The 21052-nt window shown below is 31.1% G+C and overlaps 1 protein-coding gene and 1 pseudogene across 1 annotated transcript; one reads left to right on the plus strand and one right to left on the minus strand.

Moving 5' to 3' along the window:
- Positions 1-6938: 6938 nt before the first annotated feature.
- LOC123908889 lies at positions 6939-9632 on the minus strand (annotated as a pseudogene).
- Positions 9633-11637: 2005 nt separating this feature from the next.
- Positions 11638-17625, plus strand: LOC123907682 (cytochrome P450 84A1-like). The gene is made up of 2 exons (XM_045958042.1): positions 11638-12890; positions 16807-17625. The coding sequence occupies exons 1-2, from the start codon at positions 11955-11957 to the stop codon at positions 17428-17430; spliced, it is 1560 nt and encodes a 519-aa protein (XP_045813998.1). The 5' UTR covers positions 11638-11954; the 3' UTR covers positions 17431-17625.
- The last annotated feature ends 3427 nt before the right edge of the window (positions 17626-21052 follow it).

A 21052-nucleotide genomic window follows, 5' to 3' on the forward strand; every position in this document is an offset into this window, starting at 1 on the left:
TTGACATTAATCATGTATATCTCTACTAGCTTCTCAAAAAAAAAAAAAAAAGTATATCTCTACTAATTCAAGAAGTCTAACGCCATTTTAAATTTAATCATATGCAGCTATATTAAATTTTCACATCACCTTTTTTATACTTTTCTAAGATATGTATGTGTATTCATGAATATATTATAATTAAGCACCCAATACTAAAATAATATTAACAAAATTAAAAAATGATTATGATGATAATTTTAGGGTACATATTTGTGAATATCTGACCAGTATCGGTATCTGATACATATAGTCTGTTTTTAGAGTATTATGGACTCCATATATTTTTTATTTTTTTATTTTTATTTTGTCAAATAATTTAGTGGCTATAAATTCCACATGTATAAGTGGGATGATTGAAGTTTGAACTATTTTTTTCAAAGGAAACAAAGATCTTCACTTAGAATGGTGTCTTATATATATAGATTATTTATTACCTAACCCATGCATCATTTTTACGTAAAACCACTCAAGTTATCATCACTCAGTCGCTGTCATTAATGTTGATTGTTTCTAACTCAAAACATTATAGGATGGAAAGATTAATTAAATGATAAGAATAAATATAATGAATAAAAAACAAGAGAGACATGCAAGATTAACCAATGATATGTTGAGCAAGGTTTGGATGTAATAATCAGACTGGCTCAATGTTTCATTGAGGATATATATGAGGAAGTTTAAGCAAAGAATTTAAATGTAATCATGATGCAAGCTTTGCATCTAATTTGGTCATTATCCTTGAACTCTTAACAATTAATTAATTAATAAATGACAACTAAGTTGAATTGCTATTATATATATACGACAATTTAGCTGAGAGTTGAGGAAGACATATCAAAACATATTAACTTTGAAAATTAGCTAGTATACAATCCTTTCAAACTCATGGAACTGTGGCAACTAGAAGAAAATAAATATCTATTTCCCTACCTTGTTGCTTGCTTGAGAAATAGAGCAAAAATGGTAGGTTTTGTTCTTAAGTAAAGAAAGCTGGGAAAACAACATCATATCTTTTCCATAAACTGATAATTAATAAACAAAATTACTGGTAGGTTTTGTTCTTACATTATTTTTCAAAAAAAAAACTCTTATATTAAATGATTATATTAAATGATAGTATAAAGTTTGAAGCTCAAAACATAAATTTAAAAGTTAAGACTTACCGCAACTGATTTTCTAGAGTTAAGTTAGGTCACTTACTAAGATGATATATTCTTTCTTTTTTTGTTACAAGATGATATACTCCTTCTGATCTTAAATATTATAATATTTTTTTTGTACGTAATATCATAAACATTTATTTGACAAAAAAATCTTCTTAAATATAAGCTTATTTAATAAACACATTAATTAACTGCTGTCTCTATGATCATTTTCAATATTTCTCTGTATGGTAATCTTACTTCAATGTATTCAGGTCTTACAAATCATTTTGTATTTCAAAAGCTTTTAATGTGCAAAACCATCTTCCTAAAGCCTCTGTCATTACTGAAATTATTTGGCAACCTCTCCCTCTCAGGTAGGTTAAGTGTAACTCAAATGGTGCTTCCAAGGATAACCCTGACCCTTCTGCATGTGGTGGTATCTTTAGAGACAATCAAACTAATGATGTAGGGTTTGCTTCCAATCTGGGTGTGTTAGCGACACTTTCTACTGTGTTTATTGGTGCAATTACTGCTACATGAGATTGCTCACAATAGAAGTTGGAATAATCTTTGGCTGGAGTGTAATTCCAAGCTCGCTTTCAAGTAAGAAACCGTTGGAACAATTGCTTACATCTGGTGAGAAGTATGTATTTTGTTGTCACTCACATATCTATAAGGAAGGAAATCAGGTTGTAGACAAGCTATAGCTAATTTAGGCCTTACTATTAATGATAGATTATAGTCTGATAATTGCCCCTTTATTTTTAGGAGTGACCTTGTTAGAAAAAGACTTGGTTCACCTAATTTTATTTTCTTAACCTTGGGGAAAGGTTTGTTTGTTTCTCCTTTGTAACTCTTTTTCATTTTATATTATATTTCTAGAAGTTGCCCTCTATGGCTTTTGTCTTTTGTTTTTAAAAAAAAAACACACATTAATTAACTACACTTCCATCTTTTTATAATAAGACGAGAGTGAAAAGAGCAATAGGTTTTTATATTTAAAGATAGATAAAGTATATTAGATTCAAATTTTAAGACTCATTGAATCACCATTATTAAATAATGCTCTAAATATTTAATCATGATCAGGATTCGGTGGTGTCAAGAGTTCCACCTTAAATGATAGGATCATGTTAATTGAGACACTAGTTAAAAAAATTTAAAAAGATAAATTTTACATAAAAAAGAACATTTTTATATTTTTAGAAATATACTATACAAGTTTTAAAATTGTTTTACTATGTTTGTTTTTTTTTTTTAACTAGTGCCCATAAATTACTAGTTAGTATTTTTCTAAATCATATATAAGGCTGGAACGTATATATATAAATTTATGAGTGGGACATATTAAGCTGTTTTTTTTTAGAGTTATGTTGGATTTAACCTAAATTCTAAAATTATTATTACATCGTTTGTTTTGAGTATGAACACTACGACGTGTATATATAACTAGTTCACCAAACACGACAACAACATCATCCATATCGATTAATAATATATGGCTACATTTTCTTCCCTATTCTATTTACTATTTAGAATATGATTATTTCTTTGGGCATTGACAAACAAATGACAATATAAGTCTATGATTTTAATTATTCAGAAAAAGTCTATGATTTTATTTCGGCCATAAATACGTGTTAGCAAACGTAGGGCCAATTTAAGGGTAAGGAAATTCAAGTAAGAACTTTAGGTATCGGAAAAAAATAAAATAAAAAATTATTAAGGAAAAGAGGTCCTTATAAATCATAAATCATAAGCTCGTCTGTTTAAATCAAGAAAAAAATTCATAAAGATTTTTAAGAATTTTAAGAATTTTTTTATAAAAATGAGACAACAATTTTACAACTTTTCAAAAATTCAAACAATTATAACATTCAAATTGAAACTAAAATTAATAAAATCTTATTTTAAATCAACAACGTCACAACAAAGATTAAATGTACTGACTTTTTCATCAATTTAAAAAGAAATGTAAAAAAAAGTATTATGATAAAAAGAAATGTAAAAAAAAAGTATTATGATAAAGAAAATATAATAAATGATTTTGGTTTGGAAATTTGTATTCTTAACATGTGTCCTTGGTGCACATGTTTAACATAGTGTTATTCTCTAGTTGTCATTTGACAATGATCGTAGTTTTTTCTCCGGTTTAGAGTTTCCATGTTATATTCTTGTATTTTTATTGTATTCTTTTATTTTATCCATGTTTGATTTTCCCAACATCTGGTATCAAAGATTTTGGTTCGATTCAGGGATGAAGTTCTTATCCCACTACTAGAAATTCGCGAATTAGTGAGGGAATTTAGGGAGGGAAACAAATCCCTCACAAATTGCCACGGAATTTTTATTTTTAGTGATGGAAAATCATGTTTTTTTTTAAATCAAATTTCTTAATGTTAGTGACGGAATTTGTGACAATTTGTTTCCCTCATAAATATTCCGTCACAGAATCCGTCATAAAGGTGGAAAATTTGTACCATGATTTATTCTTTCTCAAGTGATGGATGTTAATTTTATTAAACAATTTGAATTATAAAGTTTGTGAGGGACAAGCGAGGTACAAGCGATCTAGATCTTCCACTTATGATGGTATCTCATCATCTGAATATCAACACATGAGGACTATAATTTCTGATTTGTCTGCTGAAAATATGACTCTTAAAGAGAAATTGAAGACTCATGAGGAGTTGATTCATCAATCCCAGGAAGATTCGCATTTGCTTAGGGAGCAATTATTTCAATTTATGGAGAAGTTTTCTTTGAGTCATCTACCTCCACATTCGGATGCACCTCCGCCTCCACCACCCACTACTTGATACATATATTTAGTTATGGTTGTTTTGAGTGTTTAGTCGTATACACTTAATTTCAAGAACAATGCTTTTTTGATAAAAAAAACAATGTTAGTAGTATTAGTTTCAAGAACAATGTTATATTAGTTATGGCTTCCATGTATTTTGGTGATTGTGTATAAATATTTATGAACACAATTTAAAAAGTATTTCGTATTAAATATTGTGTATTGATGATTTTAATTTTATTTATTTAATATAGTAAATGCAATTGCTATATCATGAGTGAAATTAGGCAAGAAGTTTGCTATATTAACCATAAATTTAACATAGCAGTTTCCTTCATAATTAGTGAGGGAAACATAAACCTCACAAATGCAATATCAGTGACGGAAATGTATTCAGTCACAAATTTGTGATATAATGAATCCCTCACAATTAGAAAAGATTCCCTCATTAATCAGTGATGGAAATAAAATTGGTCTAAGATTCCCTCATTAATCAGTGACGGAAAAATTGGTCCATGATTCCCTCATTAATCAGTGACGGAAATAAAATTGGTCATGTTTGTAATTTAGTGACGGAATTTAACTTTAGTAGTGGATATATTATGTACCAGTTTGTGATGGAATTGAAATTCCCTCGCTAATAATTTGCGACGTTGAAATTGTTTACGGATTTAGGGCCGCAACAAATTCCGTCATTAAATTGCTTTGTGACGGAAATTTAGTGTTTAGTGACGGAATACTTCCCTCGCTAATTAGAATTTTTCTAGTAGTGTCCGCTGTGAAGTTTAGGCTAGAGAAAACTGGTGGAAGAATCATGTTTGACTTATAGAAAATCAAGTCAATGATGTGTTGATACGATCATGATATCTATTTTTTTATTAATTGATACGATCAAGATTACACAAGGTACTACTATTGGTTAGTACACATGCATTGATTGATGCAATGTGTGCTGTCAAATTATGTATTTTTTTTTTTTGAAGTGGTTTAACTTCAAGTGAAGTATACTCTTTGGTGAAGTATGATAATTCTTTTGAACTATGATTGTCGATGACGTCGACAATGAATTAAAGCTCATGTATTACTGTTGGTAAAAAATTCTTGTTGTATTATTTTCAATTATGGTGCAACTCCTGTGTTGACTTTCAGGAAGTTCTTCAGTCATCGACACATCTCACCACACACCTTACATCAATATCAATCAATGGATATGTGTGTTGTTCTGAATCCTCTAGCAAGATATAGCAGAAATATCATAAAGACGCACTTTATCTTCTAGATAAGATCATCATCATATCCCAAAACAAGGGAGATGTTGCTAACACTTGCCTAAGAGTGTGTTTGGATGAGGGATTCTAGAAATTCAAGGGATTTTAAATACTAAGCAATTCAATTGATTCAATTGAATTCCCTTGTTTTTCAAATTCCAGTATTTGGATAAAGTGTTGAAATTCCATCAATTGTAAAATTCTTTGTTTGAATAATGTAATTGAATTTCCTTCATTTAATTTTATTTATTATAATAAAATCGACCCTAAATCGGAAAATTTAGCTGAAGAAAAACCGAAAAAATCAGTCGAAAAACCTAAAATCGGTCAAAAACCATAAATCTGCCGATTTTAGGGTTTTTGGACGATTTTAAGTTTTTCGGCCGATTTTAGGTTTTTTTTGCCAATTTAGGGTTTAAAGTCAAATTTTGCGATTTTAGCCGATTTTTTGGGTTTATAGTCGTTTTTTGGGATTTTGGCCGATTTTAGGTTTTCGGCTGAGTTTTTTGACTTTAGGGTCGACTTTGGGTTTTTCGGAATATTTGTTTGTTTTTTACCGATTTTTTGGGTTTTCTGTCAATTTTAGATTTTTCGGCCGATTTTTTGGGTTTTCGGCCGATTTTAGGGTTTTATAGTCGATTTTTTGGGATTTTGGTCAATTTTAGGTTTTCGGCCGATTTTTTGGGTTTTCGGTCGATTTTTGCTTTTTCGGACGATATTTTGGGTTTTCGGTAGATTTTTGGTTTTTCGACTGATTTTAGGGTTTATAGTCGATTTTTGAAATTTTGGCCTATTTTAGGTTTTTCTACCAATTTTTTGGGTTTTTGGCCGATTTTTGGGTTTATAGTCGATTTTTGGGCTTTTGGCCGATTTTAGGGTTTCTCTACCGTTTTTTGGATTTTCGGATGATTTAGCGTTTATCGTCGATTTTAGGTTTTTCGGCTAATTTTAGGTTTTACGATCAATTATTAATTCTTAAAAGTTTATAGAGAATAAGGAATTTCAAATTCTTTAGTTTTAGATGTCATTTTGAAATTCTCTAAATTTAACTTAAACAAAATACTTCATAAATTTCCATCATTTTGAAAAATCTTCAAATTTTAATCCAAACAACGAAATTCACCTCAAATCATTTGAATTCTCTCAAAACATTACTTTACCTCAAAAAATTCTCTCCTCCAAATACACTCTAAAAAGTCTTTTTCATATATTGCTGCACACATCTCGCAACACTCTGTCACAAGAGAAATATGTGGATGCCACTGGATCAGAAATTCGATCTTTTGACTCTTATTAGACTACATACAATGGTTTCAACACCAAAAAATATTCAACACCCACTTTTTCACTCCACATCATTTTCTCTTTCTTCCACCTAATCATTCAACACACATTCAACTTTTACCCTCTCCAATGGTTTTTATATTCAACACCATACCCCACCACTTTCTCTACCCAACCACTTTCTATTTCATATTCTTATTTAAATTTTAATTTTTGTTTTTATGATTAAATAACATTATAATTATCGATTAAAATTAAATTAAAATAATACACTTAACAAAATTTATTTAAATATTTTTTTTCTTAATTTAAAATGCAATACATCACACAAATAACGTAATTAGTACGATACAAATTAACTTAAAATGCAATACAACACACAAGTTACGTAATTAATACGATGCAAACTAACTTAAAATACGAAACAACACACAAATACGAAACAAATCATCTTTAATCCTGAAACATTCCAAATTTTGTCCATATGTGCTTCACTAGATCTGCTTGCAATTCGTGATGAGCTTTTTGATCACGGAACTCAGATCTAGCACGCACATGATTTGCAAACGCGGGTAATACCTCGGTTGAATATGGTCGCGGTGCACTAGATCCACTTTCCTCAGACTGCTCAAATTCGGTCCAACGTTGAGCATATGAATCTCGCTCATCCTCAACAATCATATTATGTAATATGATGCAAGACCTCATGATGATACTCAGATCGGCTATGTCCCACAAGCGAGCTGGTTCACGGATGATTTTAAATCGAGCTTGAAGCACTCCAAATGCACGTTCGATGTCCTTCCGACATCCCTCCTGATATTTTGCAAATAACTTATCGGGTTCACTTTGAGGAAGTCTAATAGATTTGACGAAAGTTGGATAAGAAGGGTAGATACCATCGGCTAGATAGTATGTCATATCATAGGGACGTTGATTCACATAGAAATTCACACTTGGAGTCTTTCCCTGTTCCACGTCATCAAAAACAGGTGAACGGTCTAGAACGTTTATGTCGTTCAACGTTCCCGGACATCCAAAAAAGGCATGCCAGATCCATAGATCATGAGATGCAACTGCTTCAAGAATAACTGTGGTGGTTCCCTTATCCCCCCTAGTAAATTGACCTTCCCATGCTTTAGGACAATTTTTCCACTCCCAGTGCATGCAGTCAATACTCCCAATCATCCCTGGGAACCCCCGTAGTTCACTTACATGTAGTATTTTTTGTAGGTCATCTTGGGTTGGTGCTCTGAGATACTCTTGCTCATACAATCGTATGATTCCTTTACAAAATCTACGTAAGCACTCTAATGCAGTAGTACCTCCTATTTTGATGTACTCATCGACCGCATCTGCTGCCATACCGTATGCTAACATTCGCATTGCTGTGGTACATTTTGCTAAAGGTGATATACCTTCTTTCTTGGCAGCATCAGCTCGCTGGGTGAAGTAGTTATCACTACTTGAAAGGTCCCCAACGATTCGAAGGAAAAGATGTTTTTGCATGCGGTACCGACGACGAAACATTGCATCGTCATATGTAGGCTCATTGGCAAAGTAGTCGTCAATTAGTCTTTGGTTTGCAGCTGGATGATCTCTATTGACATATTTTCTACTACGAGGTGCACCATCTTCCAATATTTTTTTCCGACGCTCTCTAAATCGGTTGAGTACATAAGTTTCTTCAACTTCATGATTTTGCAAGTAGGCTGCGACATCAAAATCATCGCTTGATGGATCCATTGTTTGTGATATTGGAAGTAGATTGGGTGAGATTTAGGATATTGATACATAAATGGATGAGTCCCTATATATAGATTCAATTTGGTCCACTGACGGATTTCAAATAATTATTGTATAGAGTTAATTATCAGATAAGAATTGAGTGGTGGACACAATAATTAAAGCAAGTTGGGTGGTGGATACAATAATTAAAGCAAACACGTAGTACAAATACTTAAAACAAACCTTACACTGACATATCACAATAATTAAAGCAAAGACTACACTGACTTTCTTCCGGTCATCGAGATTCTCATCAGAACTTAACTTCAGATACATTTTCATTTTCTTAAGTCTGTTTTTCTCTTGTTGATTGGAAACTACCATTGCCAAATGTTCCACCTCTTTCTCCCTCATTTTCATGTAAGTATCCCATTCTTTGTCCACCACCTCTGTGGGTGTGGAAGCTTTCTTTTTTCCCTTCTTTTTGGCTGCATCCCTACCTATAGGACGAGCACTAGATCCTACAGAGTTTGAGCCACATGCATCACTCTCGTGAGATCTCTTAGATCCACTACTTCCAGATCCTACTTGACTACTATAACGTGGTTGATCACGGAGAGCATTCCATTCTTCCATTAAAGTGAACCGAACATTCTTCCCACATGCATATATTTCCTGCGCTTTTGCCAAAACATCATTCTCGGACCAACCACTTCCTTGGAGACGCTTAGCGCCATCATAAGCGCCAATCCATTTACCCAGTATTTTGTTCATATAATTAAAACGATTTCGGCATGCAACTCCATCACGCGGAGGATCGAATGAGCAATGCTCATTACAATAGTCAGCAATTTGACCCCAATATGTTTCACCTTTCTGGTTTTTCCCGACAACACTGCTTGTTCCAAATTTGATCCACCCACTAATTAGCACCAAATTTTGTTGAGTGTTCCATGATGGTTGATGGTTTTTCTTGCTCATAGGAGTTGAATCTTCATTAACAATAGTTAATTGTGTTGAAAATTCGGGAAAGTTAGTTGTACCACCACTCGAAAAATTTTCATTAACCATCGGCATGTAACCATTAAACGGGGGTGTTTGAGATGGATTTCTCAGCATAGTTCCATAATATGGATGAAAGTTTGGAACAAAGGATGATTGGTTGAAATTTGGTGTTAAACCAAAATTAGGTGTGTTTTGAGGATGTTGATTGAAAAATTGATTTGAATTTTGATAATTGTTGGGATTTTGATAATTGTTGGGGTTTTGATAATTGTTGGAGTTTTGATAATTGTTGGGATTTTGAGAATTGTTGAGATTTTGAGAATTGTTGGGATAATTAGAAGAATTGTTGGGATCCATTTCACTAAAAAAAGATTAAAACTTTAAAAGAAAGACTAATTAGAAAGATAATAATAGATTAAGATAGTGAAAAACTTGGTTTTTTTTTTCTGTGTCCAAATGAAATGAACCAAGTCTCTATTTGTAGAGAAAAAAAAATCACGAATTTTGGTAAAAAAATAAAAAAATAAAAAATTAATTTGCAATAAGATAATTGAGTTCAAAGGATAAAAATCAAAAAAATCGCCCGCCCCAATCAGAAGCAGCCACGTGGCCTGCTTTATCCAAAAGATGTTCTCTCTCCACGTTGAAGAAGCATTCACGCGCGCTGTCTGCGCGTGTTCCACACGCGCCTGTCTAGGCAAATGAAAGCGCGCCAGCTGTCCTCGATTGCAGTGTTCAACTGAGTTGAATATATTCATCTCCTCTTTCATCCAGCTCAGATTCAACATGGTAGGTGCAATGGTTTCAACACCAAATTTGCAATTGAATATACATTCAACATGACCATTGCACATAGTCTTATATATATGAAAGAAGACAATTAGGCTCCACCTAAACACAGTATGAGAATGTAGGCCATTTTCAAATGGTTATAATTGATTCACCTTTGTTTGTAGGTCTCACCCGAGAGTAGCATGTCCTGCAAATAATACGGAGGTAACTCCATTATTTGGTTTATCAGAAAGTTTTGTTTCCGTTTATTTTTTTTGATATGTATGTATGTATGTGTATGTGTTCTATTAGCTTTCTAATTTGTATGTACAGGTTTCTTGCTTCTTTTTTTTTTTAAAAAAAAAATAACAATCCTCCACTGTTGTCATTTTTTTTTTTTAAAAAAAGGATACTCCTCTTTTTCTTTTTTGTCACTTGTTTTTAATGTTAGAGAATTTGGTATTTTTGTGGTAATAATTATGAAAAGTTAATACTCAAAGTCGTAATATAGAATAGTAAACATTTGAAACAAGTATAAACATGATACGTATGATGAGTAATGACTAATGACGGTGATAGATCCGTATTTTCAAACGTGAAAATTCAGAAATAAAAATACTTTGACCAGTGTCATTTTCTTTTTTTGACAAACCATTGTCTTTTTTTTTTTTTTTTTTTTTGACAAACCATTGTCATTTTATTTATACATGTAAATATCTCCTATTATTATTCAAAAAAAAAAATGCTATTAGTAAATTCCTCCTTTTTTTTTATAAAGTTTTTCTAAACTACTCCTTAATAATTTGAAAAAATTTATCCAACAATCAATGAAAACAAGTCGTATACATTTACTAAAATAGTTTTTTCTTAATTATAATATGAAAAACACTACTATATAAACTACTCTTCACGGAGACATGCATGTTCCATGAGAATTAAAGTGTTATTGAAATCTAAAATTTATAGTGATTTATACGAGTTTAGAAATAATTTTATTATACTGTCAAAAAAAACTTGATTATTTGTAAAAAAAAAAAGAAATAACATTATTAAACAAAACTAAATTAGTTCTAATATTTTCCAAAAAAAAAAAATAGTTCTAATATTACAACCTACCAAATTCGGATGTTTTAATTTCTTATAATAAAAGTTAGAATACAGTCTAAAATATAATAAAAGTTAGAATAACAAGTTAATTAGCATAACTCGATTAGTTACCGAAGACATCCTATCTTTTATGCAGGAACATTCTACTTGACAAAAAAAAAAATAGCAAACATATTAACGTTACATTCTCACACATAAATAGTTAAAATCACTTAACTGCTTTCAATTGTTAAAAATAAAATTTTATTTAATTAGTTATTATTCTTTTACCTTTTAATTAGTTAATTCTTCTCTATTATTTTAATCTCTTAATTTTATCGGAGTTTGGATACTAATCATACATTTGGAGAGAGGACCCACATATATACCATGTGTACAATGTGAGATTTTTATTTTAAAATACACTATTTAAAAAAAAAAAAAAAAAAAAGAAGTCGAAATAGCAATAGAGATTTAGAAAGAAAAAAATAATACAATTCGGCTTGAGTTTTATTGTTTAGTGTTGAAAATATCAAATTTAGTCCAATAGAGACAAAAAGAAAAAAAAAATACAATGTTATTTATCTTTTCACTTTTAGCTATATATTTAGAGGTAGAATCCCCTATTCTTAATTACGTTTATCTTCCAATCAACTGTCGATAAGAAATTTGTATAAATAAGACTCCAACAATCTCCCTCAACTTAGCAACACTTATCATAGTTGCAAACAATACTCAAACCCCCAAAAATACTATATGCACATTCTCAATCTGGCTAGATATATATTTAGCCATCCAAATTAACAACACAAAAATAATAATATGGATTCTCTTCTAAAATTGCCAATCATAGATAACTTTAAGGAAGAACCATTATTCATGGCCATCATGTTCATCTTACCACTAATACTTCTTTTGGGTTTAGTATCACTAATCCTCAAAAAGCCAAAATATCCACCTGGACCAAAAGGGTTACCTTTTATAGGTAACATGCTAATGATGAACCAATTAACCCACCGTGGTTTAGCCAACTTAGCAAAACAATATGGTGGCATCTTTCACCTACGCATGGGATTCCTCCACATGGTAGCTATTTCTGACGCGGACGCGGCACGTCAAGTTCTCCAAGTTCATGACAACATTTTTTCCAACCGTCCGGCGACCGTAGCCATAAAATACTTAACTTACGACCGTGCTGACATGGCATTTGCTCACTATGGACCCTTTTGGCGCCAGATGCGAAAACTTTGCGTCATGAAGCTCTTCAGCCGCAAACATGCAGAGTCCTGGCAATCAGTTAGAGACGAGGTTGACCATGCTGTCCGAACTGTTTCAGACAACATAGGAAACCCCGTCAATATCGGAGAGCTCGTGTTCAACTTAACCAAAAATATTATCTATCGAGCGGCTTTCGGGTCGAGCTCGAGAGAAGGACAAGATGAGTTTATTGGGATATTGCAAGAGTTTTCCAAATTGTTTGGAGCTTTTAATATTTCTGACTTTGTACCTTGTTTTGGAGCTATTGACCCTCAAGGGCTTAATGCTAGGCTTGTTAAGTCTCGAAAAGCTTTGGATAGTTTCATAGACAAAATCATAGATGAACACATGCAGAAGAAGAAGGATGTTGGTGATGAAGAAACGGATATGGTTGATGAATTGCTTGCTTTCTATAGTGAAGAGGCTAAGTTGAATAATGAATCGGACGATTTGCAAAGTTCCATCAAACTTACGAAGGATAACATCAAAGCTATCATCATGGTATGTGTTCATTTTCAAATAACACTTATATTGGTAAATTATTGTATATACATGGTCCACGGTCGGTAAAAATGTTCAAAACATCGATGACGTTAAATGTCGTCTCTTAGTTTTAGAGGGTAATCGTCTTTATAATTTTTATAATTTAAAAAATAATTTAATTGATATTAGATTAATTAAAACAACAAGAAAGAAATATGCACGGGGTATATTAAACTTGTAATCAATTAAGTAAATTTTTAGACCATAAAAAATACGATCGTCATATATTTTTACTTTTTTAAGAGCATATCATCGATAATTATTATAATTATAATTTCTAATCATTTTTTACACTCAACCTCCATCAATTATTATATAGATAGATAAGATAGATAGATAGATATATCTCATTTTCTTGAATTGATAGTAACAGTTTTATTTGCCACGACGAAGGCGCTGTGGGTCTCATAGTCACGACATACAAACTACAAACTGTTCCAACTTCCAACGTGTACCAATATACACCCTACCCCGCTTTCTAGTATTTAATTGCACAAATCATTAATTTATTTAGCGGCGATTGACACTGAATTTGGTAGGGATAGCCACAGTTCGATTCTTGCAACTATGATGGGAGAAAGTTGTAATCACTTAATACCAGAATTGACTTCTGAATCAGATTAAATTACGATCCAGTGATCGGATACATGTGGAGGGGCGGAACCTGCCACAAATTTCTAGTGGGGCTAAAAAAATTTAGACATCACAATTTTTTTTCATCTTGATAATAATTCAGTTAAACAACAAACAATATTACAATATGTATATCCAAAAAAAGGACAACAAATCGGAAACTATTTATTCAAAAAAAGAAACCAATAAATTATATCTAAAAACCACAAAATTTCTATTCGGAAAAAAAAACTATAATTTATTGAATATATGTTAAATCATGCATATATCACTTGTTTAACTCAATCAGTTTATAACTTATAAATTTTTATTTCAATTTTACCTGTATTAACTTACTTGAAAAAATTAAATATATTAAACATTTTTTTATGTCATTATATTTACATGCTAGTTCAATTGCTAATTTTACCCAATCCTAAAAATTCAATAATTAGTTGTCCACTATCTTTTGACAAAAAACTCAAAGTTGATTTTTATAAAATTAAAGGCTTAATTACATATTTGGTTCTTTATGTTTATTTTTGGTTTCAATTTGGTCCCCTATCTTTAAAAAGTTTCAATTTGGTCTTTTTCGTCAAATTTTTGTTTAAATCGTCGACATATCTAATGAATTTGCGTACATGAACCACTTAGGAGAGTACTATGTGAAATTTTAGAAGAAATTAACTCAAAATTTAGCAAAAAGTTCGAAAAAATAACTCAAAATTTAACGAAAATGACCAACTTATGTTGAGATCAATAACATAAGGAACCAACTTGAAACTTTTTAAACATAAGGGACCAAATTGAAACATAAAATAAACATAAGGGGCCAAATATGCAATTAAGCCAAAATTAAACTATATAACTTAAAATAATACTTCATGTATAACCAAAAACTTGAAATCATCAACAATATACTATGAACTAATATTTGCACTAAAAATTAAACTAATATGTATATGAGATACTTACAATTATCAATAATAAACTCTAAACTAATATTTACATTAATATTTGTATGAATATGTATACAAAATGACTTAAAATTATTTATAAAATTTTTATTTTAGAAAAATTTGAGCTGGGCTGGTGTGTCTATAGCCACACCAAACCTTGAACAGGTTCGCCCCTGTACATGTGGTGGAAACAAAACAACAAAATATTCAACATTGATCTCTAAATATATCGAAATAACAAATACATATCTAGTACATCTTTTGTTAATAATTTTATGGACTATATTGACTAGAAAAAACATATTTAATAACCAAATTGATTACATAAACATATACTATTTGAGAACCAAAATGACTAATAAAGAAGATACTTGATGATATAATTACAATTTCGATACATATAATGACGAATGTGACACTTAGATACACTTTTGAGGATCAAAATGGTGATTTGTACGTCCTACAAATATATTAATGTGATTAATTTTCATGTCAACGACGATTTAAAGGTGACTAAGAAAAAACCATTTTTAAATTATTTGAAAAGGTATTTATTTTATTTTTGTCAATAGGCTAAAATTTCAAAACTTAAAATAAATAGGGTTTAAAAATCTGTGCAATAGTCTCTAACGGTGAGTCATTAATAAAATTTTAAAAAAATCCATAAAATGATGCATTAATCACTCCTTATCATGTGCAATGTTACACATGTTAGAAAAATTCAAATAAATAAATGAAGAATCTTTAGTTCAAATTCCAATATCTATATATATAATACGATATTTTTATCAATTGAGTATTTATTTTTATTTTTTGAAAAAGCAAAAGAAAAATTTATTAAATATGGCATAAGATATGCCAAGAATCAATACAACCACAGTCTCCACATGCACAAATATCAGATAAAAAGACTCCAATACAATGTGTGTGTTTGGTTTAGTGTTGGCTAGAATTGAGTTTAGTAAAATTGAGTTTGATAGAATTGATTTTGGTTAAAAGTGAGTTGATTAGAATTGATTTATGTTTGGATATATTAAAGGAAAAGTGATTCTCAACATTTGATATTGTTTGGGTAATTTAACCAAAATTGCTTTTAGATGTGTAAATTACTAAAATGGGTTTATTGGGTTTATTTCATATGCATATATTTAAAACTAAATTTCATTTAATATTTCAATATGGTTTTTTCTGGATACATTTCAATACGGATTTTAGTTCAAGACTTGTGAAGATGATTATTTAATTAATTAATTGATGTAACCCACCTCAAGTTTTATCTCATTAATAAAAATAATTTTCAATTCAAAAACAAACAAAAAAGAATTCTCTAGAACCTGACTTTTCATTAATAAAAAATAGAAAAATAGGACTATGAACTCAATTTCATCTCGCCCATTCTAAACTTGTGTACTTTTCTCTTGAAATTTCCATCTTCCTCATTCTCAACTTGTGAAATTCTTTTGTAACAATTTGTGGATGGCTAAAACAACTCCTCAATCTTCCTCATCCACTTTCATTTTTCTGCACAAAATAAGAAGAAAACGTTCCTGAGAAAAAAATTGAAACTTGAAGATGTTCAATGATGAAGAAGTTAGGGGTAATTAGGTAAGTATATCCGTCACCTAAAAATAAATAGTATGGAATCGATTTTGTTTTGACGTGGAAGCTCCAATTTGTGGCTTCCAAGTGACGCACGTTTGGGGCTAGATCTGCGTTTGAGGGAAGCGATTCTGCAGTTATCCAAACATTGACAAATTTGCTCAAATCACGTTTCCTCATCTAAACTCGCGTTTGGGGTAAAAAAACGCAGAACCAAACAGTCACAATATCATTAATATTATCAATTGAATATTAGATCAAATTTAAACACGAGTACGAAAACAAATTAAAAACCACCAACCAAACATACAGCGACTTGTGGTTGCATTTTCTGTGGTTTGAGTTGGTTAAAGGTGTCGCTTCCTAATCCATATATATATATGTCCACATTTTCTTAAGAAAAATGTTAACTTGTGCCCTTAAAACACATGTTAAGGAAGCAAAAATAGAAATTATTAAATGCTAATTTGTGCATTTTGACTTTTGAAGCATTAAATTTCTTGTATCATTAAATGTTGAATTACTATTTTGGTATATCTTAACATGTGCCCTAAGGACACATGTTAACAAGACCCTTTTCTTAATTTAATTACACTCAACCTTTAATTTCTAGTCCAAAACCCAACACTAGATATATTTTGTTGGAACGTGAACATGTTAATTAAATCATTAAATAAACTAATAAATTGTCATTTTCATTACAGGATGTGATGTTTGGAGGAACTGAAACTGTAGCCTCAGCAATTGAGTGGGCCATGGCTGAACTAATGAAAAGTCCAGAAGATCTAAAAAAAGTCCAACAAGAGTTAGATGAAGTTGTGGGCCTGACCCGTCGAGTCGAAGAGCCCGATTTCGAGAAACTAACTTATCTCAAATGTGTTCTTAAAGAAACCCTACGTCTACACCCACCAATTCCGTTGCTTCTCCACGAAACTGCAGAGAATGCTATTGTTAACGGTTATTTTATTCCAAAGCGCGCACGTGTGATGATAAATGCATGGGCGATTGGAAGAGACAACAATTGTTGGGAGGAGCCAGAGAGTTTTAAGCCTACACGGTTTTTGAAACCAGGTGTGCCTGATTTTAAGGGGAGTAATTTTGAGTTTATTCCGTTTGGGTCGGGTCGTAGATCTTGTCCTGGAATGCAGTTGGGTTTGTACGCGCTTGATTTGGCGGTGGTTCATTTGCTTCATTGTTTTACTTGGGAGTTGCCAGATGGAATGAAACCGAGTGAAATGGATATGAGTGATGTGTTTGGACTCACTGCTCCAAGAGCGAATCGACTTGTTGCTATTCCTACCAAGCGTATCTTGAGCCCTCTGGATTAGAAAGAATGGGAAAACATTGGATTTTTTTTTAATATCCTATTAGACATAAGTTGAAATATTATGTGAAGATAAAATAAGACACGTAATAAGAACGTGATAGTTTAAAAGAGTGGTAATTTTCTTTACTCTTCTTGATGTAAACTTCTATTTCAAATATCATCGTGTATTATCCTATAAAAAATGATTCCTTGTTTATTTTGTTCTTAACTTATTTTGATCAATTAATTCACTTTCTCGTTGTTGGACTATTTTCGCACTTTATGCTCTTTTTAGAGTTCGGGGAAGGGGGATTTGGAGGGAGGGGAGTTGAGAAAAAATAGAGAATTCCTTTTAAAAAATATAGTTTATATTTAATATTATTATTATAAATAAAAACATAGATTGGATTTGGAGGATTCATCCATTCCCTGTCAAATTCTATGATTCAATTTTTGAGTTCATCAAAATTAGGAAAGTTTTATTATATTATGAAGAAAAATAAACCATACAAAGCTCTCTCCATCTATCTTTTCTCCTTTCGTCTCTCTCCATCTTTCTTCTCTTTTCGTCTCTCTCCATCTGTCTCTTCATCCGTCTATCTCCATCCCCTCTTCATCAAAGAACTTAAGTGATTGTTATATTTACTAATTTGAATTTTATATATGACGTACTTAAAAACTCATACATCACACGAGTCAAAGTCTAGTAAATATAAAAATGAAGAAGGTATAAGAGAAAGTTCAGGAAAACAAAGAGGTGCTAGAAGTACAATCTACTAGAACTCAAGGAGCTACGCACGCCACCAACAAACTAGAACCCCTCATTGGCACCACCATGAGAAGCATAAAACCCTTTGGGAAGAGAGGCAACGATCAACCACAAGTAGAACAAAACAAGAGGACCTACAATCCCCCTGACCCACTGAGACCCAAGTCGACACCCCAATAAACTCTACTGGTTCCAACATAAAGTAACGACGGGAGCAAGGTTTTTTACCTAGAAACCACTTTCAAAATAAAAGTTTCACCCTATCGACTAGATACTCGACAGAAAAGGTTCATTCCAAAAAGAATACGTCATTTCGAGATTTCCATATAGTCTATATAATATTAATTATGCCAAATTAATAACAACCCTAATTATCTTTTCTACCCATGCTCATGTCCATGCCCAAGAGAGCCAAAAAACCCTAAAACATCACGAGGAGACACTAACTCCACACTCAAACACCGAATAATATCATATCAAATTAGTGAGATTTGGTTACAAGAACCAAATAATAAGTGATAAGTTTATTCGAACCCTAACCCCAAATAACACACATGTAGAAGCATTAGCATGATCCCCAATGACACCTCGCTGCCAGAGATTTTAACAAGTCGACAACCTATCAAGTTACCAAGAAAAACTGTAACTTTTGTAGGGGCGAAGGGAGTATTATATTAGTTACATTACTTGCATTGACCAACCAATATATTATAGTTTGATTCTCATCAAAGTAAAATGTTACGGTTTGAAGAAATTTTAGATGACCCAAATGCGATTTTTTAACAAGTTAGATTTCTAAGTTTAAACCAATTAAGGTACTTGCTTTGTCAAAAAAAAGACCTAGGTACTTAAATAAATAAACTTGACTTGACTTAAAGTTGGTAGCTAATTAAGAAAAAAAAACCAAGAAAATAAAAATGAATAGTATTTGCTATTATGGACACAAGTGCATAAAACAACCAAATCTTACAACATTAATTAATTATAGTCTGACAAATAAAAGTAATCTCAAAAGACGGCAACCCTATTTATTTTCTTCCTGAGCTGCGTCACCTTTATAAATTGGTTGTGTTCAAAATGACGACTTCTTAGTAATAATAACTTTTTTCTTAGTAGTATCCATAAAAGTAAAACACATCACATATATAATATTCCCCTAATATATACTAGTATGTGCATAAAAATCTGAAGATCGATCGAGTACTAGAATTTTAGTTAAGAAAATGTAAGCTTTGAACAATAACATAAAGAAATATGATTTATGACTAATATTTTCTTATAAATAAAACAGATACATATATAATTATATTCAATGCAAGATATGAGAATCAATGTTCTCTCTTTCTAAATGAGATAGCTAGGCTTCATCTTTTTAAAGACATTGAAGTTAAATACTCTTACCTCCGTCCCTAATTATAAGACTCTATTTGACCACTGCATGTACGCCAATGCACAATTTTGATCACTAATATATTTAATTGTCTATTAGTAAAAATTATAAAAATTTAATATTTTGAAAATACTCATCAAAACAAATTGAACAATATCTTATATGCTAATATTTACATTTATATATTATTAAAAAAATACGATCAAAACAAGGTAAATGAATAGTATATTTTTGTCAAACAGAATCTTATAATTAGGGACGGATGTAGTATTATTAGTCTAAAATGGTCTGCCACACACACGACTCAGACTCTTGTTAGATTCAGGATACGAAAGTGGAAGTCTTACTAGGTCACAAACCTAAATAAAAAAACTTGAGCACACACGCATATCAAAATATTATTTATATATAAAATTATCTTCCTTTACTTTTTCTCATTTATATGTGTGGTATATCTCCAAATCTTTTTCATTAAAAATTGTGACCAACAAACAAGTCTCACTCTACGAACGAAATATTATTTCGTTACAAACGTCTGCTTCCATATGTTTTCTTCTTATAATAATGTTGAGTGTCATAAATGTGAGAGTTTTGTAAAGTCTAAAATGTGACCATGCATGGTCCAATATTGTGTCACATTGAATCCGTCCCCAACTAACTATATCATTTACAAGCTGTTTGAAATTTCATCTTTAGAATTGTATTGTATGGTATACATACAATTAGGACCACTCTGTCATGACATTTTACCTATATTGCCTTGACATACCGTCCATGTTGCTTGTCTTCCTATGAAATCCGTGTGAGGACTTTCTACAACGTGATATAATTATTTTCAACATTAACAATACTAATTTAGGCAAACTTTTCTATGTTTTCACACTCTCCCTCAAATACTTTTTGTTTCCTTATTTGTTCATTGAAATATTTAACCGATGATGTGATATGTTTTAAATTACGTGATATGATTGATAATAACAAAATTTATGGATGAAATTGTAATTAATTCTACCTAAAAACACATAACTAAATTGGTGTTATCTATAGGGAGTAATAAGCATCTTTGTAGGATGAATTCGATTGCATAACAAAATTCACAATTTAGAATAGATAACTCTTAAATGTGCTCTAGATCTTTGAAGAAATTTGTCTCTCTTCAACCACACATGTAGGGTTTCCTAAATAATAAACGTAAAAAATGACATAAAGTATGTTATAATAACACGATAGATACAATCTAATCAATTAAATGTGAGATTTCATTTTTGAACCGACAAATATAAGCCATATCTTCATTCTATATACAATATAATATTATTAAATTTGAGATTTTATTTTTAAAACCGGCGAATATGAGCCATATTTCCATTTTCATAAAGTCACGTGTGTGTTATCATCAAGTTATGCATGTACTCAATTTGGAACTTTTTACATAACTACGAAGTTGAATTCAATTCCGAATGAAAAATTTCAATCTAATAATAT

Source organism: Trifolium pratense, linkage group LG2 (assembly GCF_020283565.1).
Source record: "Trifolium pratense cultivar HEN17-A07 linkage group LG2, ARS_RC_1.1, whole genome shotgun sequence".
Classification (NCBI taxonomy): domain Eukaryota; kingdom Viridiplantae; phylum Streptophyta; class Magnoliopsida; order Fabales; family Fabaceae; genus Trifolium; species Trifolium pratense.

What these genes read in the sequence shown, in the direction of transcription:
- LOC123907682 (XM_045958042.1), top strand. Translation starts at nt 11,955, where the DNA reads ATGGATTCTCTTCTAAAATTGCCAATCATAGATAACTTTAAGGAAGAA. An exon ending in ACATCAAAGCTATCATCATG is followed by an intron (nt 12,891 to 16,806) that starts GTATGTGTTCAT and finishes TTTTCATTACAG; the next exon opens with GATGTGATGTTTGGAGGAAC.